Source organism: Zootoca vivipara, chromosome 4 (assembly GCF_965207765.1).
Source record: "Zootoca vivipara chromosome 4, rZooViv2.hap1.1, whole genome shotgun sequence".
NCBI lineage: Eukaryota > Metazoa > Chordata > Lepidosauria > Squamata > Lacertidae > Zootoca > Zootoca vivipara.
Window position 1 is genome coordinate 100,678,095 of NC_142587.1, and position 21,622 is coordinate 100,699,716.

A 21,622-nucleotide genomic window follows, 5' to 3' on the forward strand; every position below is an offset into this window, starting at 1 on the left:
CATCCCACAAACAGGGCATGAGCAGGCAGACGAGGTGGTTGGGGGACACCCCAATATGCAAGTGTAAATCCTAACGCTAACGGAATGCCGCCCCATGGTACTTCCAGGGCCGTCCTTTCCATTTGGCTTAGTGGCGTGATGCGCCACGGTGCCTCCCCATTGGGGGCATTGGGCTGGGGCGCCCAGCAGCCCCGCACGCTGCTCATGTTCGAGGCAGTGAGCGAGGGGTGGTCAACTGTATCCTTCGCCGTGCGCTGTTCCCGCCATGCCCCCTAGCAACAGCAGGCTTGCTAGCCGCCATTCCAATGGCGCCTAGAAAGCCGGGGGGCGGAGGGATTTTGCACCACGGCGCTGGATACCCTTAAGACGGCCCTGGGTACTTCCCCCATAAACTAGACTTCCAGATCCTTTGGGGTTGGGGAGCCATGACAACTAAACTATCTGGCATCCATTGGCTGCGTCGCAATGCCCTCTGTGCAGAACAAAAAAGGAACATTGATCCCCTTGCCTGCTGCCTGGGCCATTATCACTGCAGAGTCACATTAGCCAGCAGCTAAGAAGTGATTATATTATTAACTGCTTGCTCCTTTCGCAGTCGGCAGAAGCAGGGCTTGCTTGTGAGAGACCCTCTGGGGGAGAGAGAAAGGCAGGGTGTAGCAGCAGCAGCAGAAGAAAGCTGTATTGGGAAATGATTTTAGGTACAAGAACACAGGGATGCGGGTGGCGCTGTGGTTTAAACCACTGAGCCTCTTGGGCTTGCCAATCAGAAGGTCGGTGGTTTGAATCCTTGCAACAGGGTGAGTTCCTGTTGCTTGGTCCCAGCTCCTGCCAATGTGGCAGTTCAAAAGCACACCAAAAAGTGCAAGTAGATAAATAGGTACCACTCCGGTGGGAAGGTAAACGGTGTTTCCATGCGCTGCTCTGGTTTTGCCAGAAGCGGCTTAGTCATGTTAGCCACATGACCCGGAAGCTGTACGCTGGCTACCTCGGCCTGTAATGCGAGATGAGCACCGCAACCCCAGAGTTGTATGCGACTGGACTTAACTGTCAGGGGTCCTTTATTTTTTTATTTTTCTACAAGAACATAAGAGCAGCCTGCAGGATCAGGCCAGTGGCCCATCTAATCCAGCATCCTCTTCTCACAAGGGCCAACCAGATGCCTGTGGCAAACACGATTTGAGAACAAGAGCAACACTCTCTCCTCCTGTGATTTGGTGCTGACCTTGAAAGCCCTAAATGGCCTCAGCCTAGAAGACCTGAAGGAGCGTCTCCACCCTCATCATTCACTGAGGTCCAGCTCCGAGGGCCTTCTGGCGGTTCCCTGCCTGCGAGAAGTGAGGATACAGGGAACCAGGCAGAGGGCCTTCTCAGTGGTGGCGCCTGCCCTGTGGAACGCCCTCCCATCAGATGTCAAGGAAATAAACAACTATCTGATTTTTAGAAGACATCTGAAGGGAAGTTTTTAATGTCTGATGTTTTATTGTGTTTTTTGTGTTCTGTTGGGAGCCGGCCAGAGTGGCTGGGGAAACCCAGCGAGATGGCTGGGGTATAAATAATAAGTTGTTGTTGTTGTTGTTGTTGTTGTTGTAACTGGTCAACCATTGGTCTGTCTAGCTCAGTACTGGCAGCAATAAATTCTCCAGGGTTTCAAGCCGGAGCCTCTCTCAGCCCATTGGGGATTGAACCTGAGACCTTCTGCACTCAAAGCAGATGCTCTACACACAGAGCCACGGTCTGTTCCTTTTTGGAGCCCCTAACAAAACAAATCCCTAATGCTCACAAGTCTGCAACTTTTATTTCATCTTGTTTATCAAAGAGGACAGACTGCCCCTTGTGTAAAATACCAGGGCGGTATACAACAAAATGCACCATGAAGCAATAAATGGCCACAAAAACCATCCAGAATTGTCACAAAAAGCTCTGGCTCATCTTTAAAAAGTTTAAACAATGTTTTTTTTTAAAAAAAAAATCATTTTATTGGTTTTACAAATACAAAGTACAAATAAATACAAATTAGTAAGAACAGATCTGTATGAGATTCTCCGAATCTTGAGATTCCCCCATCCCCTCCATGAAGTCTTATTTTAAACATCTACAACTGCATTTTCATTCGTACTCCAATTTTTATATCAAACCATATTGTCCATAATATTTTTTTGCACTAGAAATGAATCAAAATCCTGCTCTTGTTTCCATCTGCTTACAGTGGTCTCCTAAGCAGCTTATACTCCCCCCCCCCATTCTTTTTATAAAGTTCTCGTCTTCTTGGTTTCTGGGTTTCCCAGTCCGCTTTGCCATCTCAGCATAGTCCATCAGCTTGGTTTGCCATTCTTCTCTGGTAGGAAGTTTTTTTTGAATGAGCCTATTGTGTTTCAAATTCTCCAGGAGACACCTGAAAGCCATAAGAACGTAAGGCAATCCTGCTGGATCAGACCAATGGCCCATTTAGGGCAGCATCCAGTCCTTATGGTGGCCAAGCAGTGGGAAAGAGGGCCTTCTGGCAGTTCCCTCATTGCGAGAAGTGAGGTTACAGGGAACCAGACAGAGGGCCTTCTCGGTAGTGGCACCTGCCCTGGGGAACGCCTTCCCAACAGATGTCAAAGAGGAAAACAACTACCAGACTTTTAGAAGACATCTGAAGGCAGCCCTGTTCAGGGAGGCTTTTAATGTTTAATAGATTATTGTGTTTTATTTTTCTGTTGGAAGCCGCCCAGAGTGGCTGGGAAGACCCAGCCAGTTGGGCGGGGTATAAATAATAAATTATTATTATATTATTATTATTATAGAAATCGAGGATTTGGTGCCACCGGTCTCGCTGACGTAGTACCATTCTTCCAGCAGAGATCTGGAGGAGGCATCCTCCCTATTGAGACATGATCATAGGACTCTAAGATCATAGAATCATAGAATCATAGAGTTGGAAGAGACCACAAGGGCCATCCAGTCCAACCCCCTGCCGAGCAGGAAACACCATCAAAGCATTCTTGACATATGCCTGTTAAGCCTCTGCTTAAAGACCTCCAAAGAAGGAGACTCCACCACACTCCTTGGTAGCAAATTCACCTGCGGAACAGCTCTTACTGTCAGGAAGTTCTTCCTAATGTTTAGGTGGAATCTTCTTTCTTGTAGCTTGAATCCATTGCTCCGTGTCCGCTTCTCTGGAGCAGCAGAAAACAACCTTTCTCCCTCCTCTATATGACATCCTTTTATATATTTGAACATGGCTATCATATCACCCCTTAACCTTCTCTTCTCCAGGCTAAACATACCCAGCTCCCTAAGCCGTTCCTCATAAGGCATCGTTTCCAGGCCTTTGACCATTTTCGTTGCCCTCTTCTGGACACGTTCCAGCTTGTCAGTATCCTTCTTGAACTGTGGTGCCCAGAACTGGACACAGTACTCCAGGTGAGGTCTGACCAGAGCAGAATACAGTGGTACTATTACTTCCCTTGATCTAGATGCTATACTCCTATTGATGCAGCCCAGAATTGCATTGGCTCTTTTAGCTGCTGCATCACACTGTGGACTCATGTCAAGTTTGTGGTCTACCAAGACTCCTAGATCCTTTTCTAGATTGGAGGCAGCAAGGAGAAAACCAAAACGTGTCACAATATTTGGGAGCAGAGCCCTGCTTTTTGCATTTGTAAATTGTGAACATTTCCATAAGACTGTCAGGTGGTTTTGTAAGAGTAACAATGACAATGAGAACACAAGTGGACATCGGTGGTTTTTTGGCTTCCGCAGACTGGTTATAAACAACCAGCTGTACTGGGGGTCTCCCCTGTCTCTCTGCATCCTGACTCTTGAGGTGATGAGCATACCGGCATCCAATTTTTGGACTGATCCCCCGGAGAGGCCCTAAAGCAGGTTTTGCATGCCGCTGTAACCCCAGCACACCTCAGTGAACTTCCAGCAATGTTGCATCGAGGAAGGACATCGCATCTGGCTGTAAAACCCCATTAACGCTTCTTGCCTGCCTTGCTTTTTCTTCCTACCTTTGCACTGCAGTCCTCTTGAGAGGGAATTGACCGGTTGCAGTCAAAACAATTTTCTGCCTGGGAGCTTATGAGATATCACAGGCCAAGCCGTGTCGAGCCAGGGCCGGGATTTGCATGCCTGGGGGTGCGGGACCCACGGCTGTGCAATGAATAGACAATTGTTCTGCGGTTAACGCGTGGATCTTTAAAAATAAATAAATAAAGGAGGCAGCGTCGTGTTTACTTTGGGCCAATCACTGCAGCAGGGATGGGAACATCAGGTACAAGGGGCTAATGTTGGCCCTGCTGGCCACACAATCTGGCCCTCAGGAGTCTAAGGCTATACCTCCTACCCAGGCCACACCCCTCTCCAGCCCTGCTTCACAGCCTCCTGAATTTATTTATTTTGCTGGGTGGAATGTGCCCTTCAAATCTAACCCTGCCTCTTGCATGGAGGGCAGAGAGGGGCTCGTGAGGGTGTGTAGAGACCAGCATATGGTACAAAGGTAGCTCTACATTTGTTATTCTGCCTGCCTTTGGCCTCAGGCCCTGCCCACCTGTAGTGTGTGGCCCCTGGGAGGCTGCCCAGAAAGGAGCTGAAAGAGGCAGTGTGGTGCAGTGGTTATTAGTGGGTCAGACTAGGAACTGGGAGGCCAGGGTTCAAATCCCCCACTCAGTCACAAAGCTCACTGGGTGACCACGGGGCATCGCTGCCTCTCAGCCTAACCTACCTCACAGGGTTGTTGTAAGGATTAGATTGGGGGGGGGATAATGGTGTACACCACCTGGAGTTCCTTGGAGGAAGGGGTGGGGAAGAAATGCAACAGACAGACAGACAGACAGACAGACAGACAGGCAGGCAGGCAGGCAGGCAGGCAGGCAGGCAGGCAGGCAGGCAGGCAGGCAGGCAGGCAGACAGACAAGTGCTCCATCCCTGCATTACAAGCACAGATCTTTAGGTATGCAACCAGCACTGCTACCTTTGAAGGATTCCTCATAGGACTGGATCATTGCATTATCTCAACTGAGCTGTAAGTAGCTTCAAAAAAGCCTTTTATTTCTTAAGTGAACAAGGGCGAACACTTACTGCAACCTCAAACGAGTCAGGTTGCATTGCAGACGGCACTGCTTGGGAGCTTACATCCTGCTTAATAACTTCTGCTAATGTTGGGACACGTGCTCTAAATTTTGTTGTGGTCCACTGCACACTTCTTCAGAAGATCTGAGATATTAACTTCTGTATTACCACTCCAAATGCTGTTGCGGACATTAGTGTACTTTGCCTCTATTGTTCTAAGTTTACCATATGCCTTCTAAAATGCCATAAAAACCATTTAAGAAGGGGGGGACCATCTTGGGAAGAGGAGATGTAAGACATTTGCATAATATTTGCTCTTCCCAGGCTCATCAACTTGGGAAGGGAGCCCATCAAGGAGAAGGGAAACTCTGCTCCTAAACCTCCGCTGCCTTGCAGGATATCTTCAGGAGAAGAAAAGGCTCAGGGGGGAACCCCAAGGAAAAATCCATACCCGCTGTCTTGAGGGATATCTTCAGGAGAGGAAAAGGCTCAGGAAGAAACCTTACACAAATCTGGAGCAGAGTCCCCAAGACGGTTGGATGGTGCCTTGTACCCCTCCTTCCAGGAACCTTTGCAGCTAAGCTGGTGCCAAATGTCTTGCTCTGCTTTCCTTTGGACCTTAGTGAGGCCAAGAGGGGGTCTTCTCATCTGGGAGCCCAGAACCTCCATGCACACTGCCCAGTCTCGCACACTGCAGAGGTCGCTTCGGTGCTGCTCACACAGAGCTTTGACTTGTCCCCTGGAGGCTCACTCCATTGTCTCTCAAGACAGATGGATGCCAACAATTTGTTGTTTAGTCGTGTCTGACTCTTTGTGACCCCATGGACCAGAGCACGCCAGGGCACTCCTGCCTTCCACTGCCCCCCGCAGTTTGGTCAGACTCATGTTCGTAGCTTCGAGAACACTGTCCAACCATCTCGTCCTCTGTCGTCCCCTTCTCCTAGTGCCCTCCATCTTTCCCAACATCAGGGTCTTTTTCCAGGGAGTCTTCTCTTCTCATGAGGTGGCCAAAGTATTGGAGCCTCAGCTTCACTATCTGTGCTTCCAGTGAGCACTCAGGGCTGATTTCCTTCAGAATGGATAGGTTTGATCTTCTTGCACTCCATGGGACTCTCAAGAGTCTCCTCCAGCACCATAATTCAAAAGCATCAATTCTTCGGTGATCAGCCTTCTTTATGCCAACAACAACAAGTTGCAAACAACAAGCAGCAGCGGAGGCAGGTGAAATCAAGCAGTCCTGGGGGGGGGGGGGAGGCAGATACACTGCCACACATCATATCCCCAGAGAGACAGGGATTCAGCACCCCTAAAGTACATCTCTCTCTCTCTCTCTCTCTCTCTCTCTCGCTCGCTCGCTCGCTCGCTCGCTCGCTGCCAACTTCTCTTGTTTTGCAGGGGTGCCACCTTCTCTGAGCTCTGGTGGGCATATCCTCCAGATAGCACAAAAAACTCTCTGCCCTGTGTATCAGTCTGCCATTAAGGTCTTCTTTGGAAGCTTCCCTGGCTCTGAGACTGGCTGGGGGTGGGGGTGGGCTTGATGAGCGCCATCTACTGGTAGGGCAGCATTATGATAGGTGAGGCCACACCATTCCCAGCTCAAGGCAGGCAAGGAAAAGTGACATCTGTTTGGCCAGCTCAAGACAAGCACCGCAAGGCTTAGCATAGAAGAGGCAGCAGTCAGGACCCTGGACAGCTCCTGCTCTCTGTCAGCTTGCCTTTAAACGAAGGGAGCAGCTCCCTGCATGTTGATCCTGAGCCACTTAGCTGCGCCTTTCTGCACCCAAGTAACAAGCCTCTTGCCCTCAGGTGAAATGGACAGCATCATCCCATTTTCAGTACTGAAATAAAACACAAATTGCCAGTCCAGCCAGCTTCCGTAACTCTTCACTGCCACTCGCCCAGAGAGTGTGAGATGGAATTTCTAAACTTGGCATGTGGAATGATGCCTTGAATGAATGTGTGTTCCAAATTCAACTCCACTATCCAGGTGGAATTAGTGCATCGCAAACAAGGATGACAAAGGGGCCTCATTTCACCTAGCCAGCCAAACAAAACAGTCCTCCAGATTTATCGAGAAGGGCAGGTATCATTTATATACATATATCGCTACAGGGTGTTTTTTGGGAGGGGGTCAGTCTAAATGATGCCCATGGGTCCCTCCCATGTGCATGGAAAGCTGCAGAACTAGCCAGACCAATTTCCTTGCTAAGGTCATAGCTTTGGCTGGGCTGCTAAATACCGCCATTTACAAGTCCAGTGAGGTTGCCCTGTTGCCATAGAGATCAATGGTCTTTTCCCATCTCACCTGGATGGATGCCACATTATCATGGAGAACCATAGGACACACACAGAGAGGGGGGGGCTGGGAGCCTCAATGGAGGATTCACCTGGGGCAAAAAAAACCCAACAGCTAGACCCCCCCCCCCAGCTATGTCACTGCCTGGTTCCCACCAGTGAGAGCCCCCATTTCTTCTTCCTCCTGTGTCAGGGCCTGCCAACCCAGTCCCATTCCCAACAGGGCCACACAGCTTATGACAATGCAGGTAGAACCACAGAATTGCAACCCCCTGCATTTCTAGAAGAGCAGCTGAAAAACCCCTGATGGACTTTCGTAGCCATTGTGGCTAAGTGTGCTGCTGCGTCTTCCAAAAGCAGGGGCCGGCCCTACCTTGAGGCAGAGTGAGGCCGCTGCCTCCGGCGGCAAATGCTGGGAGACAGGAAGACGGCAGAGCTGATTGCACCACGGGGGCCGGTCTCTACGCTGCGAGCTAGCCTGCCTACAGGTGCCGTGATGGACCTGATCCCATTGCCAGGGCCAAGGGAAGATTCGGCGGCCAGCCGGGTTTCGCTTTTCACATGGAGTTAGGAAACCAGTGCATCTTCAAAACCATTAGAAATAGGGCACTCAGTCACCTCGGCCAAGATGGCCACACAAATGCGCCCCCGACGTATTTGCTTTGGAAAGAGGGTGGCTGTTGTCGTTGTCAAGGGCCAGGAAGGAGAAAAGCATCTCGGGGATGTAAATCTGTCAGCTCTGCCTGCCGGGGTGTGTGTGTGTGTGTGTGTGTGTGTGTGTGTGCTGCCCTTCCAAAAGAGGCATCGATCAGCTAAATATATCACACTTTTGGGGGTGACGGAGAGGCCTAATTGTTGTTGGAGCTCAGAAAAGTCTCCCTGCGAGTGGGCGGTTTGGATGCATTTGAATGCGACAAGGGCTGACTCGACTCAATCCTACCTGCCTGCAACTTGCCAAGAGCTGCTGAGCCACCCAGGGCTTGAGATTCTATTAGAGGCCGGCTGAATAATTCATGGCACAGGAATATTTGGGCAGGAAAGAGGAGGGGGCAGCAGAAACGGCCTCTATTTTCAGGGACAGGTGCCTGCCGCACACCCCTTGCTCACAGAAGGAGGAGTTCCCCCTCGAACTCTAACAGATTTACGATGATTCATGAGATATTGGGGGGTGCTAAGGGAGGGAGCGGTCAAAGTTCCTCCCTTTGTCATCTCACAGGGACGTTGTGGACAGGGAGCCCTGAACGTTCGCAATTCCAAAGGTTTAAAAGAGAACTAGCAATGTGTCAAGACTTTCAGGAAGAATTCCACATTTAAAACAAAAAACAAAAAAAACACCTGATTGCCAAATCCCCAAGTACTGTATTGCCACAAGAAAAGAAGGAAGGATTAAGAAATGAAAATTTAATGTCCAAGTCAAGGTATGTCATAGGACTAGTCCAGGGGTCAGCAAACATATTCAGCTGGGGGCCGGTCCACTGTCCCTCAGACCTTGTGAGGGGCCGGACTATATTTTGGGGGAAAAATATGAACGAATTCCTATGTCCCACAAATAACCCAGAGATGCATTTTAAATAAAAGGACACATTCTACTCATGTAAAAACATGCTGATTCCCGGACCATCTGCGGGTCGGATTTAGAAGGCGATTGGGCCGCATCCAGCCCCCGGGCCTTAGTTTGGGACCCCTGGACTAGTCCATCAGACCCTACCTAGAGTCCTGTGTCCAGTTCTGGGTGCCACAATCTAAGAAGGATGTTATCAAACTAAAACATGTGCAGATTGAAGGAGCTGGGTATGTTTAGCCTGGGAAAGAGGAGACTGAGAGGAGACAGGATAGCCATCTTCAAATATCTCAAGGGCTGTCACATGGAAGAGGGAGCAAGCTTGTTTTCTCTGCTGCACCAGAGGGGAATACCTGAACCAATGGATTCCAATAATAATAATAATAATAATAATAATAATAATAATAATAATAATAATAATAATAAATTACTTATACCCTGCCCATTTGGCTGAGTATCCCAACCTCTCTGGGCGGCTCCCAACAGAATATTAAAAACGTGATAAAACATCAGACATTAAAAACTTCCCTAAACAGGGCTGCCTTCAGAAGTCAGAGAAATCTTTATTTCCCTGACATCTGGTGGGAGAGCATTCCACAAGGTGAGCACCACTACCGAGAAGGCCCTCTGTCTGGTTCCCTGCAACCTCACTTCTCGCAGGGAGGGAACCGCCAGAAGGCCCTCGGAGCTGGACCTCCGTGTCCGGGCGGAATGATGGGGGTGGGGACGCTCCTTCAGGTATACGAGGCCGTTTAGGGCTTTCAAGGCCAGCACCAACACTTGCGCTTGGAAACGTACTGGCAGACAATGCAAGACTTTCAGGACCGGTGTTATGTGGCCTCAGCAGCCACTCCCAGTCACCCGTCTAGCTGCTCCTTCCAAGAAAGGAGATTCCAACTAAATCAGGGAGAACTTTCTGATTGTAAGAGCTGTTTGACAGTGGAACTGTCTCCCTTGGGAGGTTATGGACTCTCCTTCATTGAAGCTTTTTAAAACAGTGGTTGGATGGTCGGCTGTCAGGAATTTTTTTGCTGTGATTCCTGCATTGCAGGGGGTTGGACTAAGTGAGCCTTGGATATAAAATCAATAATAATAAATAAAGACTTTAATATATACCATACCAAAGAACAAATCAGAGCAGATTATTTGTCACTCGACCTACAGAAACCAGCAGATGGGGGCTTTCCGTGAAAGGAGGGAGTGAGAATTAGCACCGTGAAACGTATACAAATAGAAGCTACTCTCAAAGGCACAGGAGCATGGCCTATTTGAAAAGTTGGCAACCTGAAAGCTGGCAGCGCAGAAATGAATTTTGTTTCCCAAGGCTGAGATAGGAAGTGGCTTTCTGGGTTATTTTTTTTTCCTGAGCTCTTCCTCTCCTTTGCCCAAGGTGGTGTTGGGATTTCCTTTGGAGCCAAAACAGGCCAGTGGCTTGATCAGTTAACCGTTAGGTTTTTCATACCTGCAATTAAAGCTTTAGCAGTTGCGTTGAATCGCCAGAGGCAGCTTGCAAAATTAAAATGTGCCCGAAAACCTCCTGGGAGCTCAGTGTCGCGGACTGTTCTGGAATGAAGCCCACTCATAGCAGGAGTCAGCCAGGACGCAAGGCAGCCTAGACGCACATGGGATTCCTCGAGAGGCAGGTATCTCCTGAACTGTGCCAGTTCTAGGCCCCTGCCTGTACAGCCAAGCCAGCCCTAGACTGGCCCACCTTGCAAGGCCGTTGCAAAGATTAATGCAATCTACTACTGAAAGCGTCCTGCCCCCCAAAGCAACCACAAGATCAAAATCTAGGGGTCTTGGTGGACCACAAGCTTAACATGAGTCCACAGTGTGATGCAGCAGCAAAAAAAGCTAATGCTATTCTAGTGCTCCATCAATAGAAGTTGAGCGTCCAGATCATGGGAAGTCATAGTCCCACTCTATTCTGCCTTGGTCAGACCACACCTGGAATACAGTGTCCAGTTCTGGGCACCACAATTTAAGAAGGGCTGTCACACAGCAGATGGAGTAAGCTTGTTTTCTACTGCTCCAGAAGGTAGGCCTTGAACCAATGAAGAAATTTATTATTATTATTATTATTATTATTATTATTATTATTATTTATACATCACCCTATACCCAGGGGTCTCAGGGCAGTTCACAGAATAAAATCAAGGTATAAAACCACAAAATACATAATAAAAATAAAAATAACAACCCAATATCCCCCCCCAAAAAAAACACATTTTAAAAGGGCATAGGATGTCGATGAGATCAACCAAAGGCCTGGTTAAAAAGAAACATTTTTGCCTGGCACCTAAAGGCAAACTTTCCTGGGGAGAACATTCTACAGACAGGGAGCCACTGCAGAGAAGGCCCTGTTCTCGTGTTGCCATCCTCTGGACCTCTCGAGGAGAAGGCACTCGAAGGAGGGCCTCAGGAGATGATCTCAGGGTCCAGGTAGGTTCATATGGGAAGAGGCCGTCCTTGAAGTATTGCGGTCCTGAGCCGTTTAAGGGTTTATGGGTCAAAACCTCTAAAGGTTTCAAATGATAGGAAAGGAGATTCTGACTAAACGTTAGGAAGAATGTTCTGGTCATAAGAGCCGTTCAACAGTGGACTGCCCTTGTGAAGTGGTGGACTGTCCTTCCTTGGAGGTTTTCAAACAGAGTTCGTGTGATTCCCGCATTGCAGGGGGTTGGACTAGATGACCCTTGGGGTCCTTTCCAACTCTATTATATGAAAACGCTCCTTTGTGTCTCCTGAATATTTTTGACTTTACCTTCTTAGCCAACCCAGCTCTTCTCCTTCCCTGGCTGTCACTTTCCAACTGAGAGACAGAGTCTGGCTCCAAGGCCAGCAACTGAACATCGCGGGGGGGGGGTTCCCTGCCCCCCTCCACAATGGCACCCATTGTTTTATTATGCCCCATTTATGCCTGCTCGTTTCCTCCTCTGTCTGGGGGCTGCACCATTTGGTGCCTGCAGTGAAGCTGAGTGTCACACGGGCTTGAGGGAAAGGGATCCTCCCAGCGACTTAAATCAGAGGAAGAGGAGAAGAGGAGGAGATAAATAAATCAGGATAATGTGGGCGGGGGGGGGGGCGGACGCTCACGCAGAAGGGACCGTTTCAATACAACAGCAGCTCCTCCCGTTCGCTCCTTGCTTGCTTGCCCTGTGCCAGCCAAGCTCCTTCTGGAAAGGCCACTGATGAAATCTTTATAAAGGTGCAACATTTCAGGCAGCTAAATAAAGAAAGGGGTTTGGGGGAGGGAAGGCAAGCCTTTAGAGAGGAATAAGAGGCAGGCTGCTGCTGCGTTCGTTAGAGGTCAGGGCTGTTTCCGGCAGGAGGATGTGGGCAGCAAGGCCTGGGCCCCTTCTCTGAAATTCCAGCTTTCCTTTTTTTTAAAAAAAAAATCCAGCACGGGTAGGTGGTGCAATCTTGTGCATTGAGGGGGGGGGGACCTCAGCTACAGGGGCAAAATGTTCCTTTGCTGACCCTTGCAACACTCTCCAGACTAAACACACCTCTCCAGCTCTGCTTTGCACCCTCCCTGGGTGCTTTTGCATGGCTGGGATGTGTCACAGAATCATAAGAGTTGGAAGGGACATCTAGCCAACCCCCCTGCAATGAACCCGGGTCCTTGAATTCTGATGATGCCTCTCACTTGCCCAGAAGGAAGGCAGAGAGAAGTGTGTGTGTGTGTGTGTGTGGAAACGAGCTTCTTCTACAAAGGTAACATTCACATCCAATGCAAAAATAGATATAGTTTGTTGGAAGCCATGCAGAATCAGGGGCGTCGCAATGGGGGGCGATGGGGGCTGTACGCCCCGGGTTCCACTCTGGGGGGGTGCCACTTGGCGCCCCCACCCCTGCGACTCCCAAGCCGAGCCTCCAGCCTCCCGGTAAAAAGTCCGTGCCAAGCGTGCGTGTTACGTAGTGGGGTATCACCGCTGCGCTGCCCCCCACGCCTCCAAAGCCGCGCGTCTCCAGCTACAAAACTCCAGGTAGAAAGCCCGCTCAGAGTTTGTAGCTGGAGGTGCGCGGCTTTGGAGACGCAGGGGGGTGGCGATACCCCGGTACGTAACACGCATGCGCATCGGGATTCTGCGCATGCGTGTTACGTAGTGGGGTATCGCCGCCCCCCACGTCTCCAAAGCTGCGCGCCTCCAGCTACAAAACTCCAGTATAAAGCCCACTCAGCAACGTAGTGACGACAACGCCCCCCCCCCTCAGTGCATGGCAATTTGCCGCCCCGGGTGTCGCGGCGCCTCGCTACGCCCCTGCACAGAATGGCTGTGGCAACCCAGTCAGATGGCTGGGGAACAAATTTATTATTATTATTATTATTATTATTATTATTATTATTATTATTGCCTCTGGCCCCATTGACAGGTGCAGGCACCCATGCCAGAAAGAAATGGGCTGCTGTATTGTATCTTACAATCAGGGCATTTCCACAGCTGCATGGCAGAGCATTTGCTTGGCATGCAGCGGTTCCCAGGGTCAGTCATCGGCATTCACCATTCAAAGGATCAGCAGGCAGAGGAGGAGGAAGTCATAGGAGAGCCTGCTGGATCAGGCCAATGGCTCATCTAGCCAGAGGTGGATTTAGGGCAGCGCAACTGGTTCCGCCGCACTGGGAGCCGAGCCCAGGGGGCACTGCAGGACACCTCAACTATCACAGAATCATAGAGTTGAAAGAGACCCCAAGGACCAATCCTGCGACTATGTTGCGGTGCCTTAAGCAGAACAGAAGGCAACAGGTGGGGAGGGTGCCAAATTTGAAAGATCCCCCTGATCTAGTCCAGTCTCTTGTTCTCACAGTGGCCAACCAATGGGAAACCAGGCAAGCAGGATTCAAGCCCAAGACCCATTCTCCCCTCCTGGGGTTTCCAACAACTGGGATTCAGAAGCATCGCTGCCTCTGACCATAGAGGCAGGACATAGCCATCCTGACTAGTAGCCACGGCCAGCCCTCTCCTCCCTGAATTTATCTAATCCTCATTTAAAGCCATCCCATTGGTGGCCATCGCTGCCTCCTGTGGCAGGGAGTTCCATAGTTTAATTAGGCGCTGAAGGACTTTCTCTTATCTGCACTGAGTCTTCCAACATTCAGCTTCAATGGAAATCCACGTGTTCCGGTATTATGAGAGGTGGAATAAAAGCTTTTCTCTGTGGCCTTTTCTCCATGCCATGCATAATTTGAAAAACTTATGTCCTGCCGCCTCTTCCGCGCCTTTTCTCTAAACGGGAAAGCCCCAAACTTTGCAGCCTTCCTTTTCGCAATGCAGCTTCCTATGCCCCTGTGGGTCAGGCTAATGGTACATTGGGTCTGGCATCCTGCGCCCACAGCAGCCCCCCCCCACAGGCACCCATGAGAACCCCACAAGCCGGACCCGAGGGCAGCAGTTAGCATGTTGTTATTTCAGATTTATCACCCACCCTTCCTCGCTGCAGGGAGCCCAGGGAAACTCGCGATAATTGAATCAAAACTGCACTATAACATCCTGTAAAGACAGCACTGTAAAAACTCCATGAAAGCCGCCTGCCAAAAGCCCGGATAAATAAGGGAGTCTTTGCACATTTCCTGAACGCAAGGATAGAGGGGGGGGGGATGCCTGCCTCCCCTTGGAAGGGAGTTCCATGCTAATGCTTTGCAGCTCTGTCCAGATCCCCGTCACAAAACCTAGGAGCTCAACAACCGCACGAACGAGCGGCAGATTCCACCAGCTGTTCCTTTGGACTGTGAAGGAGCCGCTGGAAGCTGCAGGAGGGGAGAGCGCTGCTACACTCCAGGTCTGCTTGCAGGCTTCCCAGGAAAGGCATCTGTTTGGCCCCTGCGAGAACAAGATGCTGGAATGGATTGTCTGCCACTGGCCAGATCCAGCTGGCTCCGCATGTGCTCTGAGATGAGTGAAATCGCTGGTCCGTCCAGTATTGTTTACACCAGGGGTCAGCAAACTTTTCCAGCAGGGGGCCGGTCTACTGTCCCTCAGACCTTGTGGGGGGCCGGACTATATTTTGAAAAAAAAAAATATATGAACGCATTCCTATGCCCCACAAATAACCCAGAGATGCATTTTAAATAAAAGGACACATTCTACTCATGTAAAAACATGCTGATTCCCGGACCGTCCACAGGCCAGATTTAGAAGGCGATTGGGCCGCATCCGGCCCCCGGGCCTTAGTTTGGGGATCCCTGGTTTACACTGATTGACAGCTGCAGTTCAAGGCCTCTGGTTAAGAAAGGTATTCGTAGAATTTTAGAATCACAGAATTGGAAGGTGACCCCAAGGGTCATCTAGTCCAACCCCGTGCAAGGCAGGGCTCTCAGCTAAAGCATTTCCTCAGCTGCTTGGGTGAAGTGCTTTGAATGGCAAGGGAGAAACAGGCCCTCCTGGGAGCCAGCATGGTGTAGTGGTTAGAGCATCAGACCAGGACCTGGGAGAGCAGGGTTCAAATCCCAACTCGGCCATGAAGCTCACTGGGTGACCTTGAGTGCCAGTTGCTGCCTTTCAGCCTAACCTACCTCACAGGGCTGTTGTGAGGATAAAATGAGGAGGAGGAGAACCGTATGTGCCGCTCAGGTGGGATGTAAATGCAAACATTCTCCATTCTGGCATGCATGTGTGAATAACCCTGAGTCAACTTGAATGCAACTTGGATGCAGACAGTTAGCTGGACATGGAGGTAAACCATCACCATAGTAGCCAGTCAAGGCCAGCATCCTGCATCTGTCACCAACCACAACTTCGCTACCCAAACGGGGTGCGTGGCAGATGACAAAGTTTGCATCACTCAACTGGAGCCTTTAAGGTTGCCTATCCTAGAAGCCAGTAACAAGAGAGAGAGAGAGAGAGAGAGAGAGACTCTGACGATGTGCAGTGGTCCCCCTGTCTCTCCCCACATGGGCCGCTCAAGCTGCTTGAATGCCCTAGCCAAGCTGCAAGGGAGGCAGGCAGGCAACCCTAATGGTAAAGGTAAAGGACCCCTGGACGGTTAAGTCCAGTCAAAGGTGACTACTGGGTTGCAGCGCTCATCTTGCTTTCAGGCCGAAGGAGCCGGCATTTGTCCACAGAGAGCTTTCCAGGTCATGTGGTCAGCAGGACTAAACTGCTTCTGGCGCAACAGAACACCGTAACAGAAACCAGAGCGCACGGGAACACCATATACTTTCCCGCCACAGCGGTACCTATTTATCTACTTGCACTGGTGTGCTTTCGAACTGCTAGGTTGGCAGGAGCTCACCCTGTCACAGGGATTTGAACCGCCGACCTTCTGATCGGCAAGCCGAAGAGGCTCAGTGGTTTAGACCACAGCGCCACCAGCATCCCTAATGCCAGCTGCTCCAGGCCTGCTGGTCTGCCCCTGCCCCAGCCACTCTGCGACCCCTCCCGTCCACCCATCACCCACCCTGTCAACTTCTTATATTTTGATACTGTTCGCTGGGTATTTTTTGGTGGGGTGTTTTTTAGACCTCGCTTGTAAGCCGCCCTGAGAGGACGTGCATCCTGAAAGGCAGGATAAAATTGCAGCAGATAAATCTCATGGCACTGAAACACTGGGGGAGGGGGGACTGCATCGCTTTGTGCATCACAGAGCATAGTGGAGTTGGCTCAGGAGGGAGGGCGGTGGTTACTGGTGTCCTCCTCACCACACACACACACTCTAACACACACACACACACACACCAACCGCATTTTTGGGACACCTTCCCCTGCTTTGCCTAAGGTACGAATGGCGCAAAAAAGTCTCCATCCACTCGTATGGAAGGCGGGGGGGAGGGGCTGCAGGGGAGACACTTAGACGGCTGGGGGACACTCTGCCCCAGAGCTCCCAGGGTCTGGAGTGCAGGGCTGGGGTGGGGAGGCGCTGTGCCCTCCCTGTCCCCTCCCCGGCGCAGAGCCTCTCTTGGACACACACACCCCCGCCCGGGAAAAGCAGCCCCCGCGATGGCTTCTTAACTTGGACGGGGCCAGCCTCAGACAGGGGGAGCGCTTTCCTGCTCCTGGAGGGGGCTTCCAGGTCAGGCCTCGCAGGTTCACCTCAGGGCTGGGGGTGGGGACGCCCCTGCGGGCGAGGGACGCCCTCTTCCCCGCCTCCCTCCAGCTGTCCCGGCCGGCTGGGAAACGGGCCTGCGCTCAGCCTCCGCCAGCCAATCTCAGGCAGCCGCTGCCCGCCCCTCCCTCGCCCCAACCTCGAGCCAGAAACCACCTGGCCGGCGGAGGGGCGAGTCTCTCCCCTAATCCTGCCGTCCGGGCGCTGCGCCACTAACCTGCCAACCAAAGACGACGAGGGGACAGAGGAGAGAGGAGATCGCCAGCCGCCTCCCTCCGACGCCCGCGATCCTCCGCCCCCCACCCCACCCAGGACCCCTCTCTCCTCCCCGCCCCCTCGGAACCGACGTGGGGGAAGCCTCCGGTCCTGCTCGCTCGCAGCAGACGCCGCGCACCGCCATGAGTCACCGCCGCCGCCGCCGGGTCTCCTCGGGCTCCGGCTGCTTCTCGTGGCGCCAGGAGCTTCGGTGACCGTCTAACTCCACCGCTGCACCGCCGAGGAAGAAGAAGGAGGAGCTGCAAGACGGGCAGGAAGCAGGCGGCGGCGGCGGGGGCTCCGTCCACCCGTCCCCTGCGCCCCGCGGAGATGCCCAAGCGGGGATAGCATGGCCCCGCGCCCCGGACAGCTCCTTCTGCGCCGCCGCCTCGTCGGGCTGCTGGCCGGCGTCGCCGCCATGCTTCTGCTGCCGATACTGCAGGCGGGCCGGAGCTGCCCGTCGTGCTTCTGCTTCGCCACCCCGGACACCGTGCAGTGCCGCTACGTGCGCCTCCTCGAGCCCCCCGACGAGCTGCCCCGGGCCGTGCACAACCTCTCCATCGTCGGCGGCAACCTGACGGTGCTGCGCACGGCCGCCTTCGCCGGAGGCTGGACCCGCGGCGAGCCCGCTCGGCCGCTAGGCAACTTGACGCTGCTGGTACTGACGCACAACCACATCGAGACGTTGGAGGAGGCGACCTTCGCCGGCCTGCCCGCCCTGGCCACGCTGGACCTGAGCCACAACCCGTTGCGCTCCGTGGCGCCGGGCGCCTTTGCTTCTTGCGCGCGGTTGCGCACGCTGCGCCTCAACCAGGCGCTGCTGGCGCCCGGGGCGCCGCCCTTCGCCGAGTTGTTGGACGGCGCGCTCTTGAACCTCAGCCTGGTACGCCTGGAGCTGGCCGGCAACCGGCTGCGGCAACTGCCGGCCCCCTGGGCCCTGCCGCCGAGCTTGGAGGAGCTGGACCTGCGCAACAACTCCCTGCGGGCGCTACGCTCCGAGCGCCTGGACGGCTTGGCGGCGCTGGGCCGCGTGCGGCTACTGCTGGACTCGAACCCGCTGCACTGCGATTGCGCCTCGTTGCGGCCCCTGCTGCTCTGGCTGCGCAACGCCACGTGGCGCGCGCCCGGAGTGCGCCGGCTGCGCTGCGCCTCGCCGCCGCAGCTGCGCGACCGGCTGCTGTGGCGCCTACGGCTCGTGCAGCTGGAATGCCTCGACGGCGCGGACTGGGCGCTGCTGGAGCCCGGCGGCTCCGAGGAAGAGGAGATGGAGACGGCCTCGTACGTCTTCTTCGGCATCGTCCTGGCGCTCATCGGCGTCGTCTTCCTCATGGTGCTCTACCTCAACCGAAAGGGCATCAAGCGGTGGCTCAGCAACCTCCGAGAAGCCTGTCGGGACCAGATGGAGGGCTACCACTACCGCTATGAGCAGGACAGCGACCCGCGACGGGCCAGCCCCGGAGACCTCTGAGGCAAGCTGGCAGCAGGCCTGGGGAGCTTCATCTCCCCCCCCACCCCCACCCCCCCAAAAAACTTGAGAAGGGTGACAACCTTCCTTTCTGGTCTTCCAAAGTGAGGGGGATGGATGAACAGGTGGAAAGCCGCTACCCAGCTCTGCAAACTTGTCCAAAACTCTACCTGTTGGGGGCAGTGCAGGGACACACCCTGGGCATGGTGCAGAGGACCCCTTCATTCCCAAGGGTGGCTATCATCTCACGACTGACTCTGCAGGCACCCCAAAGCCAGCCTCAAGGGGACTGTGTGGGCAATCTCTCCCCCACCTCCCGCAAACCAAAGGGACACGTTTTTCAGATTCCAGGGTGCAATGTCACCCGGCACCCTACTTGGGGGCACTCAGCTTTTTACCCACTAAGGTACGCCCAGCCCTGCCAGCACTCCCAAGGGGGAGGGGCGTTGTCTATTTATAATTTAAAATGCCTCTAAAACCATCACCCGGTAAGAAGGAATCTTCCCATTCTGGACACAGCACTATGCAGCGATAGGCTCCTATCTAGGGGGAGCTGAGAGGGATAGGAATTATTTGGCCTCAATTCTAATCTGCCCCCAAATAGGGGGAAAGCTAGGATCCTGAGCAGACTTCCCTGGAAGTGAGTCCTGTTGAACTAAAATGGGACTTGCTGCCAAGTAAACATGTAAAAAAAAACCAACTGCTGCATGAAACCCCACATTATTCTGCCTGCAGCTAACCCATTGCCCCATTCTCAGCTCTAGGCACAGGAGAATGCTGATGCAGAAGTCATCTTGGCATGGTCAGGATTGATTCCTTACAGACCTCCAAGCTTCGGTGAACAACAGGTTTATAGCAGAATCGTCTCCCCTTCTACTCCCAAACACCCACTCCCCACCATGACATTGTCCTAGCAGAGAAAAGTCTTGCTGGCTGGCTTTTGAGTAGTCCCACTGAAATCGACAAATTACTCCAGAGTCAGTAGTTTGCCAAAGAAAGGCTGTTGTGCTGCCATCTTCAAACTGCTTCTTTCTGGAGTAGGCCCATTGATTTCAGTGTAAGTGGATTTAGGGTGGTAGTTTAATTGCCTTTAGAGGAATCACTGGGCAGTGAGAAGAAAGTTAAAAGCTAACCTTCCTCTTTCCACAGTCATTGCCTCTCTCCATCAGTTGTAGCCCCCTGTGTTTAAGGAACAAAGGGGGGAATCTTGCCTTACTCAGAGTAGACCTAATGGAATCAATGGGCATAACTAACTCAGGCTCATTGATTCCACAGTGTCTACACTGCTAGCTTTGGGCGCAGCCTGCAGCCACGGTCTTCATGGTTGGAGAAAGAAATCGGGGGGGGGGGGACCCCGGACACATAAAACTTGGGTTTTCTTTGGGAGAGCAAGAAAACTCTATTCCCTTTCTTTCTCCTTTGCACAGCCCATTTCCTCCAGCCAAGCCACTTTTCCCTGACAAAAGCGAGGGATACCAAATCCTGCTTGGCACTTAACGAATCGAGGCCATCCTTCTGGGGTGAGTTTGTCCCCTGCCAGCAACTGAGTGCAAAAGGGCTCCATTGACTGGAAATCTGCACCCCAAACACACACCCCTGCTTTTACTGTCGTCAGTTGAAGCTGACTCAGTTCTCTTCAACTCCCCCCCCAAAAAAACCCAAAATACTATTTCTGTTTCCCAGCCACCAAAGAGCTACTACCCAACTGTTAGGCACAGAAACATTTGCGGAGGAAGGACCTGACCTGAGAGAGAGAGAGAGAGGATGTAATTTTCTCTTTGCTTTCCTTTGACGAAATTAATGGTTGGTTGTGCTCCCCTGCCCTGCACAAGAGAATCAACAGTAGCAAACCCTCGGTTGCATGTCTCTGAAGCACGCATAAAATACGACGACTTAATTTCCCAAATTGTGAAGTAATGACAGATGACTTAGATTAGGGCCGTTTTCGCTGATCTTTGTATCAGGTGTGGGGTTTTTTTATTTAAAAAAAATGCTCATTCTAGTTCATTCTTCCACAAGTTTGCTTTAGAACAGTGCCTGTTAGCGTGGTTTTGGGGCACGGCAGGATGAGCTCCCAGCCCGGTGCTCTACAGTTCCTCTGGCTGGTGGCGCTTCCTGCCGTGCCCAAAGCTGCTGTTGTTAGTCTCTGCCTAGAGCAAAGAAATGGAAATTTGCATCTCTTAACTGTATTGTACTTTTTTCTATAAAGCTTATTGCAATAATTTCAGAATACCCTCTCGGCTGCTGCAAAGTTATTCCTTTTAGCTTTTTCTCTCTGGCGCGGCTGTTAACGGGCGCTGCCCCACAAAGCATGGTTTGCAAATCACAAATGAGATGGGAATAGCTTCTCCTTCCAGAGGATAAAAGGGGGAGACAACCACTTATCACCTGGTTCTTGCCTCTTCATTCCCTTCCTGGCACCAACCATTATTTCAAGGTAAGCTGATGCAAAGCAGGTCTCCCTCATAAAAGAATGAGCAAAGCTGTGGTTTGTAATGGGTTTGCAAACCAGCGTTATGTTGAAACGTTATCGCTCATGCATTATGCTGATGCAAATATAACTGAAATCCACGGTTAACCCCCAGAAAGGAGAAGGGAGAAGGTTGACTGGCTCTCTGTTTGCATTCCATACTTGTTGGGGGGGGGGCATAATATTTATAGCCTCCATGTGATTCTGGATGCTGGAGGGAGGGGCGCAGGAATTGCAACCCAGCAAAACATCCCGTTCTGTTTGTTGCATGGGATTGTCTCATGCCCTTGATAGATCTTATTTTGTAGAGCTGGGAAGAAATCCCCTGGATGTAGAATTGTCGAGTTGGAAGGGGTACCATGAGGGTCATCTAGTCCAACCCCCTGCAATGCAGGAATCATTTGCCCAGTGTGGAGCTTGAACCCACGACCCTGAGATTAAGAGTCTCGTGCTCTACCGACTGAGCTATCCCAGGTAG

General features: G+C 52.0%; 1 protein-coding gene across 1 annotated transcript; it reads left to right on the forward strand.

Annotated features, from left to right (window-relative positions):
* Positions 1-17,219: 17,219 nt before the first annotated feature.
* Positions 17,220-20,896, forward strand: TPBGL (trophoblast glycoprotein like). Its single transcript, XM_088668504.1, has one exon. It carries the CDS (start codon positions 17,559-17,561, stop codon positions 18,675-18,677), a length of 1,119 nt encoding a protein of 372 aa, XP_088524630.1. The 5' UTR covers positions 17,220-17,558; the 3' UTR covers positions 18,678-20,896.
* Positions 20,897-21,622: the final 726 nt, after the last annotated feature.

Coding starts and splice junctions, on each gene's coding strand:
- TPBGL (XM_088668504.1), top strand. CDS start 17,559: ATGGCCCCGCGCCCCGGACAGCTCCTTCTGCGCCGCCGCCTCGTCGGG.